At 40.2% G+C, this 17,020-nt stretch overlaps 1 protein-coding gene across 1 annotated transcript in view; it reads left to right on the forward strand.

The window, feature by feature from the left end:
- Nucleotides 1-897: 897 nt before the first annotated feature.
- The window catches only part of MYO10 (myosin X), a 253,056-nt gene continuing 236,933 nt past the window's right edge, over nt 898-17,020 (forward strand). Inside the window, exon 1 of the mRNA XM_036755560.1 lies at nt 898-1,485. Coding sequence (XP_036611455.1) covers nt 1,465-1,485 — 21 coding nt within the window. The 5' untranslated portion in view covers nt 898-1,464. The remainder of the gene's footprint in view (nt 1,486-17,020) is intronic.

Genomic DNA, 17,020 nt, shown 5'->3' on the forward strand with positions numbered 1-17,020 from the left:
TGACCACCTTAGACTTGGTTAAATCTTCTCCAATTTCCTTTTTTTTTTTAAATCCAGAAATGGAGCTATTACGTCTTGTACAGTTCCGTTAGTTCTGTCTTCTTCCACTTCCCTGTGGCTTGACAGAAAACATTTCCCTGTCCTTTGAGAATGTTATCTAAACTGACCGCAGGAGAGAAAATGTCTACTGTACTGAGGCTTACAGTTGGGTTATGCTGAACGTCTCCGCTTTGATCGCACTCAGGGGCACAGGCAAGGATTAAATGAATGGATTGGGGGGGCAATTTATTAAGCGCTTATGAAGTGCAAAGCATTGTACGGTAAGGCGGTCCATGCTCTCAATGTTCACACTCCAATGAGGTGCTGAAGAGGCTTCTGCAGACTCATGTCTCTTCATCTGCAGATGCCGCATCACTAAGATTCTTACTGAAGTGGTTCCAGGATATGCCAAAGACCAAAACACCTGGAAAGAACTTAAAACCCTGCCCTTAAATTTACTATTCTTGCGGAGTGGAGAGACCACCTGACTTCTCCAGGGGAGCTAGGGAGGAAGGTGGGTGGTGGAGCAAAGAGGAGGCCGGCGGGCGGCCCCGGGGCTGCAGCAGCAGAAGTCCCGCAGAGTGGGAGGAGCGCAGGAGGTAGGTGCGGGGCGGGGTGGGGAGGAGGGGAGGTGCGGCGGGCGCCAGGCTGGGAAGAAGGAGGTGGAGGAGAAAGAGGAGGGGGAGGAGGAGGAGGAGGAGGAGGAGGAGGATCGCTCGCGCCGGCTGGGTCGGGATTCCAAAGCAGCGCGGGGCCAGGATTGGCCGAGCGCTGGGCTTCTGGCGAGGCGGGGGCGGGGCCTCCGGATCCCCCGGGGCTCTCGAGTGAGGAGCGGAGCAGCGAGCGGTGTGGCCGGGACTTGCGCTGGGGCTTGGCTGTGCTGGGGAGAGTGAGCGGGGGGCGCGTCCCGGGAGCCGCGGAAGGACGCACTGGAGGAGGAAGGCTGCGGGAGATTGCCCTGAGACATCTGAAGCGTGCTTCTTTGTGGCAGGACCTTCGCCCCGCTGTGCCTCTGCCGGCGTGAGCGTGTATGTGTGAGTGTGAGTGTTTGCGTGCGCGCCGGCCCGGGAGCAGAAGGCTTTTTCAGCTCCCCCCTCGTCCTTGGAGAAGAATGTGCCACCAGCTGCTCTCCCTCTGCGAGCACTTTACCCAGAACTGAGGAAATTCGAGAAAGAGACAAAGGCTCGCGTTGGACCGAGCGAGTTTAAGAGACTCGGACTGAAACAATCGGGAAAGAAAAGCGCCCACCCACTCCCGAAAGGTGAGATAGAAGAGAAAGGAAGGAAGGAAGGAAGAGATGGCAGCGTGTAAGCAACCCTAACCCTGAAGAGCCTCCGTTCTGAGTGACCGGGGATCTTGACACACATGGTTGACCCAGACCTTTTGCTCTGCTGACTTCCGCAAGTTGGACCCTCCAGTTAAACAATGGATAACTTCTTGAGTGAGGTGAGTATTTACAGTTCTAGGGGTACGCTGGCGGAGTCGGCAGGAAAGACGGGGGAAAGCTCGTTTTGGATTGCTCGATCCCTTCTCTCCTTCCCCCCTCCCTGTACCCCAAGTCTGTGCTGGGCTGCTTTTGTTAAAGAACCCCAGAGCAAAAGGGTCGCGTGGCTCCCGACTTAAGTCCCGCTGCCACTCGGCAAAGTTGGGGCTCCCGGCCGGGCAGGATCACTTTTCTGGGACCACTTGTTGAGCTGCGTGAATAATTCTTTCCACCTTCCGTTTTGAAATACACTGTTACGATTTCTCGTTAGCCCATGAGGGAGAAACTTAAAAAAAAAAAGGAAAAAAGAAAAAGTTAAAGTTGTATGAAATGAATTCCCCAGGGAGGAGGCTCTTGCTGAGTGAGTGTTGGCAGCTCTTGCATTGTCTCCTCTTCCCACTTTTCTCCAGGATGTACAGAAGGTGAGTTTCCTTTTGTGTAGGCTGTTTGCTCATGATTGTGTCACAGGCTGTATGTAAACTCCTTAGGTAAGTCAAAGGGCTGTGGGGCCACTGAATAGGATTGTGAGCTGAGGGCCAGGAGAAAGCAGTTAGACACGCAAGATTGTCTTTCTGCAGAAAGTCCACTAAAATGTGAAACAAGGACATGGCCAAAATGCTTGATTTCTCATAGAAAGGCTCTGGTATTTCCTTTGAAAAACTTGTTGGCTTCCTGTGAGAGGGGTTCACTGGTTACTGCAGGGGTTCAAATATTCACAAGGCAGGCCAGGGTAATAAAGTAAAAGAAATAGGGGAAAGGATTTAATTTACTCTTTTTTTCTTACTCCCTGCCAGAGGTTTTGGTATTTAAGATTTGTTGCCCGCCAAGTGTTTCTGTTTTAAGGTTTGGAGCAATTACAGATGATATCAAAAGATCATTTTTTTAAAGTAATAATTTTCTTGAAGGTTGTGAATGTTTTGCTGGAAAAAAATCATTTAGATGAGCAACATATTTAGAAAAGACCCTTTTGATAATGGTTAAACAAGCTTCCATCTTGATACCAGGGCAACATAATTTTTTTTAAAATCTAGAAAATTTATTTTAAAACTCTCTCATCAAAGGCAATTAGTTTAGTTTTTAGAATGGATTTATTCCTCTTGTTTGATGTAATTCTTCTATATTTCCCAGATTTCAGGTTTGAAATGACCCAGATTGTTAAGCATGACATGAGTCAGTTTAAAGTGGTTTTCCATGAAGTCCAAGGGAGAGTTTATGAAACTTGGGTAGTTCCACCACAGACTCCAAGTCTCATCAATGGAATGGTTTTGCAATGAAGTGTGTGCTGTACCACTTTAATAACTTACTTTTACTTAGCTCAACTGATGCAACAGTTATGTCTTCAGACCATTCTGTTTTCAGGATGTCTATTTATCCCATTTGTGGAAAATAGCATTTTTAAGGGCCAAAGTAACAAATGGAACCATATGTTCAGGTGCCTCGAGAAGCAAAATTAAACTCTAAATACAGACTCTTTTGAGTGACATGATTAGACTAATGCTTCCCCAGGTTCATAGCATTTATTTCCCTGCCCACATGAAAAAAAAGCAAAGAGGATCTTTTTTGTTGTTGTTCTTTCAAGAATTCTAGATAGTCTTAACAATACAGGTTTAGCCTTGTGAACTGGACGGGACCAGCCTTGACAGCAGGGTTCAATTACTTTCATCGTTAAGAAAGTTAATGTTCTGCCCCTAGTGCATCTAGGGGAGAATGGCAGCATAACCTACTGGAACTGAGTGGTTACTGACTTTCCTATTGCATTTTCTAGGTGGAAGGGTTACTTTAACTTTCTTCTAAACAAAAACATAATGAAAGGTAACAACAGCATTTTCTTCCACTTTAAGTAACAGAAATAGTCCTGTGAGAGCAGGGACTCTCAACCTTAAGTGCAGTGCCATGAAGTAGTATGGCCCTAGTGGATGGGGGACTTGGGAAAGCTGGGAAGACCAGAGTTCAGATTCCATCTCTGACACTTACTAGTTGTCTTCGAATCACCTAATTTGCCTGGGCCTTGGGTGCCTCCTCTTTGAAACAGAATTAATACCACCTGTGGCATCCGTCTGGTAGCCTTGTTGGAAAGGCTCAAGTGAGAGAACCCATGTAAAACGCTTCACAGTCTTTAAAAGTGCTTTAGGTGGAGTTGATAACAACTCTTTTGTTATCATAGTAGCACACATCTGGAGTGAAGTTTCAAGGAATCGTTGCATCTTAATAACGGACATCCTTTATAAAATGCTTTAAGGTTTCCATGTGGTTTTATCATGTCATTTATTTCATTTGATCCTCATAATGTAGCTGTGAGGGAGATAACATAAGTTTTATCCCCATTTGACAGGTGAGGAAACTAAGTAATGCTCAGACAGAGGTGAATGATTTGTCCATTTTCACGAGGCAGGATTTGAAACCCAGTTTGCTTTTTCTGCTACAAATGGCTGTCCTTTTCATTTAGAGCAATCTGAATATCATTGAATGATACAGGGTCTAGTGCAAAGAACTTTGGACTGCCAGTCAGGAGACACCTGAGTTAAATAACTGTGTCCCTGGGAGAGTCACAACTTCCCTGACCCTGTTTCCTCATTAGTAAAATCCCAGCGATAAATAGAACTTTCTAAACAGGATCCATGTGAGTCTCGAATGAGATAATGTCTGTAAAGTCCTTTACAAACCTTAAAGTGCTATGTAAGGGTCAGCTGTTATTATCTTGTTGAATCCTTGCATTTTTACAGGAAACTAGCCCAGAAAGTTTTATGTGACTTGATTAAGGTCATACAGATAGTTTACAATGTGCTCCTCTCTCAACAGTCCTGTAAAGATAGCATTAAGTGTGCAGTGTTGTACCTTTCATTGAACAAATGAATAATCAAGAAAGGTGCTTGGACATCTTTTAGCCAAGGACTCACAAGCTTAGAAAGGGTCTTAGACACAATCTAGTCCAAAACACTCATTTTACAGAAGAAATTGAGGCCCAGAGTAAATGACTTGTGCATAGGCAAAGGTGTATCTAAAATCCAGGTCACCTTAGTTCCTATTTCTCATGAGTTACAGTGGCTTTCTTCTCTTCCCCAAACTTAGGTTGTGGTTGAATCTTTTGTACTATCCATGTGATTAGTATTACAACTTGGCCGTTTTTTTATATCCAGAGTTCCACCCATAAGAATAACTGGTTTTCTTTTCTGCTTAGAGTGGCAAACACGTGAGTCTTATGTCAAGGAGTTGAAGCATGATAAATTAGAAATGTATTAGGTTGTCAGTGGTCTCTTGGCAAAATCTTGGTAATGTCTTGTTTTGAGAATTTATTTTAATGGAACATCCATCATATGAAATATGATTAGAGTAGAAAAGATTTGTAATATTCTGTTACACTGAAAGCAGGGGAAAAGTATTTAAGTAAAGTATTTCTAGGTAGGGCTTGATTTTTTTTTTTTAAAGGACATTTTGTACTGTCCTTGTAGGGGCTTTCTCTTAGGCGGCTTCTCTCAAGGTAAATTACAAGATAATAACTCGATGAATGATTGTCAGCTTGAACCTAGCGTTGAAAGACACTGAAATTTCTGTTTGCATTTATTACTTTTATAAGTGCCCTGATAACGAGAAAATGGAAACTAATTGTGACTAGCATATGTTTTGTTATGTACTAGAGCATACACATTAAGCAATAGCCTAATTGTATTAATTTCTGTGTGCATTACAGGCCCTCTATTCTTGTCTATACTTGCCTGCTTTAAATAACACCTAGGATCTTATCTTTGACTGGCAAGAACTTGTGCCAGTCATCTGACAGCTATTGACTTCAAAATGTACTTCAGGACTAGGAAAAAAAAAACACCAATCATAAGCGGGTAAAACTCCCCCATCAAGTTTTAGTTTCGTCACTACTTTTCATTAGTTTTTTATAGCTTCACTATAATACATTGTGTCTGGATTTCACAGGAGCCTGTTTTTTCAGCGTTTCAGATAAGTGGTTAAAAGTTTGCTTCAGGCAGAAACTTAAATTTAGAGCCCTGAAGTAATTAAAAAAAAAGTTGAATACCACCCACCCTCCCAGGTACTTAGGAATCCAAAAAAGCAGCAAAAATACCTTTGGTGGGTTTAAAATCCAATAAAAGAAAAAGACCAAGGTCTAGACTTTGAGTTGACAGAAAATTTACTAAAAAATTAAGCAAAAAATATAGCTAACTTAAGCATCACAGACTTAATTCTTCAATTTTCTTCTTTATATGAGGATGGCTAAGGAGACACTCTAAAAAATGTTTTTTGTTCAAGTCGTAGAAGTAATATACATCAGAGCTGTCAGGCTGACTTGAACTAAATTAAAATATAATTGGGAAATGTTTAACAAATAAAAATACCATTGTTATGGTTGTTTAGTTGTATTAGACTCTTCATGACCTTCTCATAGCATATCACTATTGTTCGTGGGGTTTTCTTGACAAAGATACTGGAATGGTTTGCCGTTTCTTTCTCCAGTGGATTAAAGAAATCAAAGGTAAGTGACTTACTCAGGTTCACACAGCTAGTGAATATCTGGAGCTGAATTTGAATTCAGGTCTTCCTGACTCCAGATCCAGTGCTCTAGCCACCAGCTGCCCCAGAAAATAGCATATCACATAGCTAATGTTAATGTATGGTTTTCTAAGTCAATAGGCAAACTAATAAGAGTCATTTCCATTTGAGTTTGATACTATTGATGTACATAAAGGCTGTTAAGGTTTCAGGACATAAAATTTTAATGGAAAAAGTTATCAACACATATTTATCAGATGATTTACATGGTTTACAAGCTGCTTTTCTGTCATGTAAAATTTTTTAGGATTGAAAACTGAGATGTTAGATGAAAACACTTAGAACTCAGCTTGAAGAGGTGTGTTTGATTCTGGGCCGTGTTCCTGTTTTGTGCTGTTTATACATCTTACACCTGAGATTTGTTTCTCTAACATTTCTTTTCCTCCACTATAGACACATTTTTATAGCATCATTTGTTTGTGATATTCTAGCATAGTTTTTTTTTTCCTTTTAGAGAAGAAAAGGTTTGAAGCATTTGTTTCGTTGTTTTCCTAGACTGTAGTCTGCAATTACATAAGAAAGGCAGAATGTAGGAGATGCATCTTTTATATGTCCTGGGGCAATTCTGTTGACAGCTGTCAATAGGAAACAACATCTGTGGCATCGTTGGAAGACTTCCATGTGAATAAAGGGCAGTATATGTCCATTTGTTCTTGGCTTGCTGTATGGTGCCTTATTTTTTTTTTTCTGTATACCAGGAGAGGTCAAATATTCTCTTGGCCCTATCACACAACTTACTTCCCTCTAGCAAAAATACTGACTGATGTTGACAGGACCATTTTGTCCCAGCTGCTTGGCTATTTAACTAGAGTGGTGGGGTAGGTGTAGATGTAGTGTTTTTGCTTTTCTTTTAAAGTCTGCAGGATTTTAAACTAGCATGCCATTAGGAACTGGGACATTTAACACATCCTCTGCTTATGTGATTATTCGAATATACAATACCCTTATTCTTTAAACATTTGATAGAAGGGATTATAAAATTGGACTTAGCCTTCTGTATAATCATTTCATATTATTGGAAGAAGTTAAAAAGATGAAATAAACGGAGTCCATGGCAAGTTTAATTTATTTTCTTCTTAGAGCTCTGGAGGCCCACATCATTTTGTGCCATATAGAGGAGGCAATTCTCATTTCTACTGAAGACGCTGTTTGTTTTTAAACTAAGAGTAGAATTAAAGAGGAGTTAAAAGTTTTGGTATACATTTAAGTGTGGGATCGTGTGCCTTTGCATTTACTTGTATCTGATAGCTTTCACCATCAGGGTCTAAAGAAACACACCAGTCATTGAAATGTTAGTTTTCCATCTACTCTCTCTTGCATTGACCTGTTGGAGGAATCTCCCCAAAACTCTGCTTTCACGTCACTCTGATGCCCCCCAACTTTCCATGATTCCCTAATCACTTGCAAGAATCAAATCCAAAGTCCTTGGGCTGGCAATTTAAGGAATACCCAGATCTCCCAACTATCTCTTCAGCCTTATCTCTTACTGTGTATCATTTCTCTCTTGAACCCTGTGTTCCATCTTGTGCAACTCATCCTCCCCAGTAACTTCAGCATTGATTCTCACGTTTGGTCCAGTCTCCTACATTCACAATAGTCTTGTTAGTTTTGACATTTTTTTAATCTTTTTTTTTTGAGGGGGGAAGGCAGAGCAATTGGGGTTAAGTGACTTGCCCAAGGTCACACAGCTAGTAAGTGTGTCAGATTTCTGAGGCCAAATTTGAACTCAGGTCCTCCTGACTTCAGGGCCGGTGCTCTACTCACTGTGCCATCTAGCTGCCCCAAGTTTTGACATTTCTTCAGCTCTAGTAGCCATTCAGCATTCAAATCTGTAGAGTTCTATCTCCAATATCTCTTATAAGGCCCTCACTACCAACTACCCAATCTAGAGTCTTCCTAATGAGTCTTTTCACCTTCATTTTTCTCTCTCACTTTTATTTCATCCTTTATAATGTTACTACACTTATCCTATACATAGATCTATCTGGTCAAATCACTCCTTTAAAAAAGTGGCTTTTTTCATGGTTCTCAGTTGCATACTGAGTTCAAACTTCTTTATCCGGTGTTCAAGGCCTTCTATGATCTGAGAGCACCCTGTTTTCCTGGACCTACCCATGTTCTTTTTCATATACTCTGTGATTTAGCCACCCTGGATTACCCTTTGTTTTTTCTCTCCCTTATTCCCTTGTTAGAGGTGTAATGGCAAGTAAAATGGGATTTCTTGTCTTTTGTTTTAGAATGCTTCTCAGCACTAAGGCAATCAAGTGCCTTTGAGTCTTGCCTTTGTTTCAATCAAGTCTTTGACTGAATCTGGAGTCTTTGATGACCTGATGGCTTATGTCACATGGGCTTGAGTCACATGGTTATGACGCCCTCTGACCCTGAGGTTAGCATTTTACTTTGGGGCTCACTCACTGGAAGAGTGTCCTGTGATTTGACCAGGTGAGACTCTGGGTGGCCTTTGGAGCCCCTGGCTTTGAAAACCCAGATGCTGGTGCTTCTCTCTCTGGTAACTGTATTGCTATAGAGCAAAACAACCATCTGGTTAGAAGCCCTGTCTGTTGATTGGTGTTATTTTGCTCTGTTTATGTAATTTCTGTTTGTATTTTCTCTGAAGTTCAGGGTGCTGACTTTTTTTCCTGAACCAAATGAATGATATAGGTATGTTTAATTAAAGTGAGATTATAAACCCCTTAAAATTGCTTTCCTTAGAAAAGCAGATCAAAGAATCTGTGCTGGCAGCCCTTCTGTGCGCTGGTGGTGTTGGCCTTACACAGCCACAGTAGTGGCAAGTAGCAACATTGTTGTTAAAAGAGGGTAAACTCATTGAAGGCAGGGCCTTTATCTCCTCAAGCCTAGCACAGTGCCCTACATGTAGTAGGCCGTAATGAATTGTAATTCTGTCTTTGTGGTTCAATTCCTTTGGATACAGAGGTTGGTGGGGGAGAGTATTTTGGGCCTAGTGACACAAGGTTTGAGCATAGGCACAGAAAAATATGGAAACTTCAGGCGGGATACTGAGTAAGTCACCTCTGGCCTGAGAGCAGAGTGAGACAAGGCTGGAGAAGTAGGCCTGGTGCTTCCTTTACTGTACAGCTTCATCCTTAATATCTTTGTCTTCACTAGCTCCTCCTTATCTATATACTGAAGTCTCTCCTCTCCTCAAAAGCCTCTTGAACTCAACCTCCCACTGCCCCTCATAACAATGACAAATTTCCTCAACTCTGTCACCATCTTATTTCTTATCATTTCGTTATCAGACTTCTCAAGAAAGTAGTTAGTACTTAATTGCCTTTACTTCCTCACCCCTTGCCTTTCTGTCTGTGCCTCCTGTACAATTATTAAGCAGCTGGGTGGTACAGTAAGTGTATAAAGCACCTCACCTGGAGTTGGGAGGGCCCCCAAGATCAGTTTGGCCTCAGAGGCTTACTAGCTATGTGGCCCTGGGCAAAGTCACTTAACCCTGTTTGCCTGCATTTTCTCATCTATAAAATGAGCTGAAATAGGAAGTGGCAAACCATTCCAGTATTTCTGCCTAGAAAACCCCAAATGTGGGGTTATGAAGAGCTGGATAGGACTGAAATGACTGAACAACCACTGCAGTTAGTGTCTGTAGCAACCTTTGAGTCTTCTCTGTGACACATGCAACTTGCTTCCATCATAGGACACTTTTCTGGGATTTCTACCCTTTTTTTGCAACCAAAACAAAACAGTTTCCTTCCCTCCCTCATTCTTCTGATTCTTCCTCCCTGACTCCAAACGTAGCTTTCCTGAAGGTTTTGCGTAGTTTCTAAAAGTTACCGGGTTTGACTGTATTCTCTCTATTCATTCTCTCTCCTGGCAATTATTTAGCAATAAACAGTAGTCCTTCTGAGCACTGGGACTCAGGCTGGCCCTGGGACAGATGTACAAAAATAAGAGACAGTTCCTGTTCCCAAATGGGGGAATGCAATCTATAAACAGGTATGTATATACGATAGTTTGAGAATGGAGAAACCACGCAGCTTCAGTGACTCACCCCTTTCTCCTGACTCCCAAATTTGTCTTCCCCCTCCAGCTTCCCTCCTGAGCCGTAGACTGGCATTTCCTCCTGGCTGTAGGACATCTCTACCTGGATGTCCCGGTAGCACCTGCAGTTCAATGTTTCTGAACCCACTCTTCTTCCTGGCTTCTATCTTTTTGATTCTGAGCCACCATCCTTCCCGTTACTGAGGCTAGAAGCCTCATTAATTTTTGACATTTCCCTTTTCCTTCACATTCAATTAGTTACTATATCCTGTTAATTCTGTCTTGGCAAATTTTCTCCCACCCTGCCCTTCCTTGCTGTTTTCATCAAATCAGTTCTAATTTTCAGGCTGTAATTACTCTATCCCACCTTAAAGCGTTGGAGTCACCTCCTAACTTGTTTTCGTTATAATTGCTCCTCACCAGATTTATGTCCTAAAGCAGATTCTAATGGCTTCCCATTCCCCAAAGGAGAAAGTTCACATCCCCTAGATCATTGATCCTGGCCCTCCCTTCATGCTCATTTTAGGGTCATAGGCTCTTAGATCTAAAGCTGGAAGGGACCTCAAAAGTCGCCTAGTCCAGCCCCCTAATTTTACAGCTGAGGAAAATAAAGCCTAGGGATATAGAGTGTGTTGTCCCGGTTCACATAGGTGGTAAATGTCAGACACAGTGTAAACTGAGGTCCTTGTCCTTTCCAGCCAGTACACTTCTCACTTCACTCTAAGCAGGCCTCCCTGTGCTGCTGTGGTTCCAACACCCTTTTAATTTTGTCATCATACTTCTCTCCTTCACATATCCTGTGCTCTGGCTGGACTGAGCTATTTGGAATTTCTGGAACTGGCCCCGAATTTTCCTGTTTCAATGACTTTTCTCACTCCAATCCCTCTTTTCAACTCTACCTGTTAAAATTCTCCATTTCAAGATTCAGTTTGGATACCACTCCATGTTAAAAATATTCCTGGCCCTAGACAAGGTTTGAAAATTACATTCCCCTGTGTGAGCCCACTGGAAGTTTGAGCTTTTACCCGACTTTGTATAACATAAATACCTATGTGCATTTTAAATAAGTATTATGAAAAATTATTCCTTTTATCTCTCCTACTCTCCCCTACCCCCCTAGTTGCATCTGCAGGTGGTAGCCTAACTTTATCTATCTCTAGTCCCATCTCTGAGGAAGGTTTCTTTAATTTCCCCAATGGCAAATGACCCTTCTTCTTATCTTTCATGTTTGTTACATGAATCAATGAATGCCTTTTCCCCTTCACTCCAGCTCCCTTTTGTTTCCCACTCTCATAGCCTCTCTCTTTACGTTAAGGCCCAGCTGAAGTCAAACTTCCATTTAAAACTAGTAGGATCTTAGCATTTTACTGAGGCAGTTGGTGGCACAGTGGAAAGAGTGCCAGGCCTGGAATCAGGAAGTCCTGAGTTCAAATCCAGCCTCAGATGCTTACTAGCTGTGTGACCCTGGACAAGTAATTTCACCTGTTTGTCTCAGTTTCCTCAAATGTACAGCGGGGTTAATAATGGCACCTACCTCCCAGGGTTGTTGAGGGAATCAAAAGAGATAATTTAGCACATTGCTCGGCACACAGTAGGTGCTTTATAAATGCCTATTCCTTCCTAGTTCAACCTCATACTGAGTAGAAATCCTCTCTACATTTGTGGTTCTACAGTCTCCAATTGAAGACCTCCATCGATGTGGCACTGCCCAAGGCAAGAGCTATTTATCACCCATGTCATCATGAACACTGGGCTTCTCTTAGTTTGGTATTAGCTTTTTTGGCTGCTGTGTCTTACTGTTGAACAATACTGTGTTTATAGGACCTTCCCCACTGCCCCCCAGTTGTCTAATCGTGACTCCCCCGTCCTGTATTTATTAAAGTCATTTTTTGAAGCTTGCTATAGACCTTGAAATTTAATTTGAGCTTAGATGTTATTAGATGCAACCTTTTGTTGTAGCTCATATAGACGGCCTCCATCTGACATTAGGCCACTTGTTAACAAGAGTCTATTGTGAATTAGCTTAAGTTACTGTATGGTCTGGGAAGTGATGTGGTGTCTATAAACTTTTTCACCATCCCCACATATCGTATCATGTAAAATTCACTCCTGCTAATGAGCAGTTGGATGAAGGAAGACAAAACAAGCTCATGTTGTTTTTTGTTACAAATTGTTTTATATCTATATGTATGTGTTAAAATATATTTCTCTTTTTCCCAATTAGATGTAAAAAATTTTTAACATTCATTTTTAAAAATGTTGAGTTCCAAATTCTCTCCCTTCTTCTTTGCATCCTCCACCCTTTGAGAAGGCAAGCAATTTGATACTGAATACACTGGTTTCTGTAAGTGATTTTAGGCCCAACTCAAAGTGAACCTTTTTGGTCTCTACTTAGAGAGAGTTTCACTTACCTATGTACCTCTAATTAATTCCTTAAGGACAGTGACTGTTTCAGTTTTTTGCCTTTTTAACTTCCATCTCCAAACACACTATCTTGTATTCAGTACATTTTTAACAAATGCTTATTGATTTGAATGTCCATACTGTGATACTGAAGAATTGATGATCTCATCAAAGTAAATAACATTTTTTTTCAACATTGCAATTCTTCTATAATTTAGTAGATTAAGTCCTAGAAAATCACCCAAAGGTGCACAAAGAGGTTAAGAGACTCATCCAGGGTGACACAAGTAAGTGCCAGTCATGTTTGAATTCACTGTATCTGTTAGTAGATGTTTCAACAGAGAAGACTGAACAGTGGTTCTTTTTATATTGTCGTGTTTGTGGTCAGTGAAATTAGGGGATTATGGTCTACTGAAAATGTAATCCATTACATCTGATACCTGACAGAGTGTTTGGGTATGTATTACCTGTTTAAAAGGAAATGAGCTCAGGAGGTCACTTTGTGCAGCAGTGATCTATTTAAAATAAGTTTTCTCTGGAGTGATCTGAGTTTACCATTAATATATCTCTAAGTGGAGTAGGAATTAGATTTCTCATTCTGGCGTAGGTGTAAGTGGAAGTTTTATAGTTTAATGGGTGCTTGAAGTAGGTCAGTTATCAAGTACTTACTTTGTGTGTAGGTAGTACTCTTGCTAAATCTGAAGCTTTTATAAAATACATGTTACAGTTCTTGTGGCACTCTTAAATTAGTTTGCACCAAAACATTTATGGTTCTTGCCTTCAGAACAGTTCCATTGCAGCAGAGACAGTACTGATTTTGAGCAGATATATCTATGCTATTTAATAATTTCACTTTTGATTTTGGGTTAGAATTTTTGGGAAACATTTTGCTTAGTTAAATAGGCTTAAAACATAAAGCTTACCATTTTTCTGTGAGCAGAGATGCAAGATAGTTCCACTGTTAAGCATGAGCCGCTGATGCACACACATACTCCTCAAGTCTACAGAGCATGCCATTCCCATGGCTAGTGCCCTTTGGAGACTGAAATCACACAAGGGGATCCCTCTTTGCCCTTGCCAAGGGAAGCATATGTCGTGGGAATTGTTTCAATGAATTTATTTTCTAACCCTTCATTCCATTGCATTTTGTTGCCTTCATGGTACCATGTGTGAACTGGAAAGGCAGCCACGTCCCAGAATGGGTGGTTTTGTTTAATATGATGATGATGATGATGATGAGTTTTTTTTAACTTGGAGAATTTTTTTTTCTCTCCTAGGAAGTATCTGAATTCAATGGCTTGTTTTCTGAAATGAAAATGTAAAGATGTTTTCACTTCAAATTGCCAATATTGGTTTTGTATTCTCAGCACTTGGTACAAGGCTTTGTATGTAGATAATAAGTACTTGTTGAAGAAACTTTGATTCGTTTCTGCTTTTCATATCAGTCATTTAATGCAGATGCGCTGTCCCGTCCTGTTCCCCCCACCCCTTGATAGTCTTATCTGGCCTTTAACATTGTGTTCTGCGTACAACAGGCACTTAATAAATGGGGTTTTTTTTGTACTTTCAGGGAGGAACTGGTTGAATTAATACTGTTTTAAAATTCAATTTTATTTTTTTTAAGGTTTGCAAAGCTCTTTACAGATATTTCATTTTATCTTCGCAACCCTGGGAAGTAAGTGCCATTGTTATCCTCATTTTTATAGATGAGGAAACTGAGGCAAACAGAGGTTAATTGACTTAACCACTGCCCCAAGAACCTTTGCCTTCCTTTCTTCCTCCCCCTTTTCACCTCAGTATCCCTAGCAATACATAGTACACAGTCTTAGAGAATTCAGTATATATCTAGAATAATGCCTTGTACATATTCAACCTTCAGTAAATGCTTGTTGAATGAAAACAAAACAAAACAAAACAATCTGGCTCCAGGATAACGTTACACCCATACTTTATTTTGGTCCCTTTCCTTCACTTGGTGGCCCAGTCAAACTGGCCGCCTTCCTCTACCTTACACAAGCCGCTCCATCTGTGTTTTTTTTGCAACAGTTATGTCACTTAGATGGAATTAATTTCTCATCTTCTTCACCTCTTAGGATTCCTAATTTCTTTGAAGACTTATCTTAAGAACCCCCTATGGGAAGTGTTTCCTAGTCCCTCAGCTGATAGTAGCTTCCCGGAGAACAACCTTTATCTATTTTGTAGATACATGTATATCATTGCCTCTCCCAATAGAATGTAAACTCCTTGAAGTCAGGAGCTGTCTCATTCTTATTAGTATCCCCAGTACCTGATAATGCCAGACACAGAGTAGGTGCTTAATAAATGTTAGTAAAAACTAGAATTCAAGGTGAAGTAGATTCATTTACCACCTTTCAAGCTATCCCTTAAGATATAAATGATGATCTCAGTCATCCCAACCTAGGGTCCATGAACTTAACAAATTTTTTTTGTAAATATATTTCAATATAATGAGTTTCCTTTGTAATCTTATGTTTTCTACTTTGTACATTTAAAAACACTATTCTGAAAAAGGGCCCATAGGCTTTACCATACTCCCCAGAAGAATCCTTGACACAAGAACTTCAGATCCAATTTATAGCAACTTTAATGGGGATGGTTTATTAACCTGTAAGTGCCAATTTTCTGATATTTAGGCCTTAACTTCTTTAGTTACTTAGATTTTTAGTTTTCTGTCATTTGCCCTAATAGCTGCTACTAAGCAAACCATTATTTTTCACCTACCTGTCTGGTAAACTATGCCTAAATTGCTGTTATCTCCCTCTTCAGTCAGTTCTTTAGGTCCAGTAGGCTGAACTCTGAGCTTTTCCTCATGAGCCTTATTTTTTTGATCTGTGATTATCTCTGTGGCTCTTTTTTTTTTCTGTGCCTTTAGAAGCTATGCGACATCTTTAAAATATGTTACCCCAAGCTGGACATACTTATTCATCTGATTTAACTCCACCATGAGGAGATAAGCCTGTGAGTATACATCTCACATGTAGAACTTCTCTTCACAATTAGGCAGTCTGTTTTGCAATGACGTTCCATGGTTGACTCATGTTAGCCACAGGCTAAGTGTTTCCAGTTATTTGGTTTCTTTCTTACTGTTTTCTAGATGATTTTTGTTGTTTTTGTTCCGGCATCTTTCTTCCTAATGATAGCCATTTAGTTTTCCTAGCCTATTGTATACCTGGCACTTAGTAGGTACCTAACGAATGTTGAATAAAATTGAATTACATTTTTTTCAAGTAGATACTATTTGATTTAAAACATTGCATTTAGGATTCAGTTCCTTCTCTGTTCATTTGGAATCTATTAGCACATATTTCATTTTCTCGTCGGAGGAATTTGTCAAGGAATGAGGCTCATTTGGAAACAGTAGCATGGGTTAGTCCATTTGGTGCTTCCCATCTGTTCCAGCTCCAGCTATTGTATTAGGTAGAACTCTCCATCTTTATGCTTCACCCCTGTCTCATTTACACAGTTTGCTAATTTTCCAGAGAATATGTCATGTGAGACTTTAAGGGAAGTCCTCTTTACTATATTCCCTATAGTTCAACTAGCATTTCTAAGCTTCCTCTGTGCTGGGTACTGTACCAGTGCCTGGGAATACAAAGACAAAATGAAAAATGGGCCCTGTCCTCAAGGGGTTTACATTTTACTTGTCATAATTTGTTTTCTGCCGTCATTTGTTGTTATTAGTATCTGTTTATTTTCCTAGTGCTGGTAATGATTTTGATAATATTCAGAATTTTCTTATAGAAATGTTTCCTAGTTTCTCTTTTTCTTAGTAATTATATGTCCTTAGACACAAGGACTGTGATTGCTTTTGCTAGTCTTCTCTTAATAATATTGACTATGATAATTTTTTTAGTCTTGTATTCTTTTTTTTAATGTTACCATTTTTATTTAATATTTTAGTTTTCAACATTGATTTCCACAAGATTTTGAGTTTTGACTATAATAATTTTGATTCCAAGATTGTGCTCTGTTCGCTTGACTGTGTTAGGTTGAATGGGATTACTAATTGCACAGATTATAAGGATTTCTTTGACCTCCAGGGAAACAATACTGTAGGAAATGAATTGTTTCTTTAGGCTTTTGAATACAAATAACTGTATATTCTGTGAATGAATTTCTCTATCCTATGTGAATGTATCCATAATGCTTTATAAGTTCGTATCCTATATTAAAATGTGTAAATTGAATAAGGTAAACACTTGTCACTTTTGAAGGACGTCTTGGGGCATTGGACAAAATTAGCTTTCAGCTGGCTGCTGTCACCTTGTTGGTTCGTTGACCGAGTCATTGGGTTTGCAGTACACTGATTCAGAAATTGCTGTTCTCTGAATTAGTGATGGTAGGTGATACTTCTTTTTTAAGGAATTTGTTTCCATTCTGAAAAGTTTCACTCTGTCCTAATATACCCACCCACCTCTTTTTACTCATGTAAGAAAAGAAGCAGAAAGTTAATTTTCTGACCCTGGCTTCATTAGCCCTTAGCAACAAGAAAGGGGGAAAAACAAC

Source organism: Trichosurus vulpecula, chromosome 1, assembly GCF_011100635.1.
Source record: "Trichosurus vulpecula isolate mTriVul1 chromosome 1, mTriVul1.pri, whole genome shotgun sequence".
Taxonomy (NCBI): domain Eukaryota; kingdom Metazoa; phylum Chordata; class Mammalia; order Diprotodontia; family Phalangeridae; genus Trichosurus; species Trichosurus vulpecula.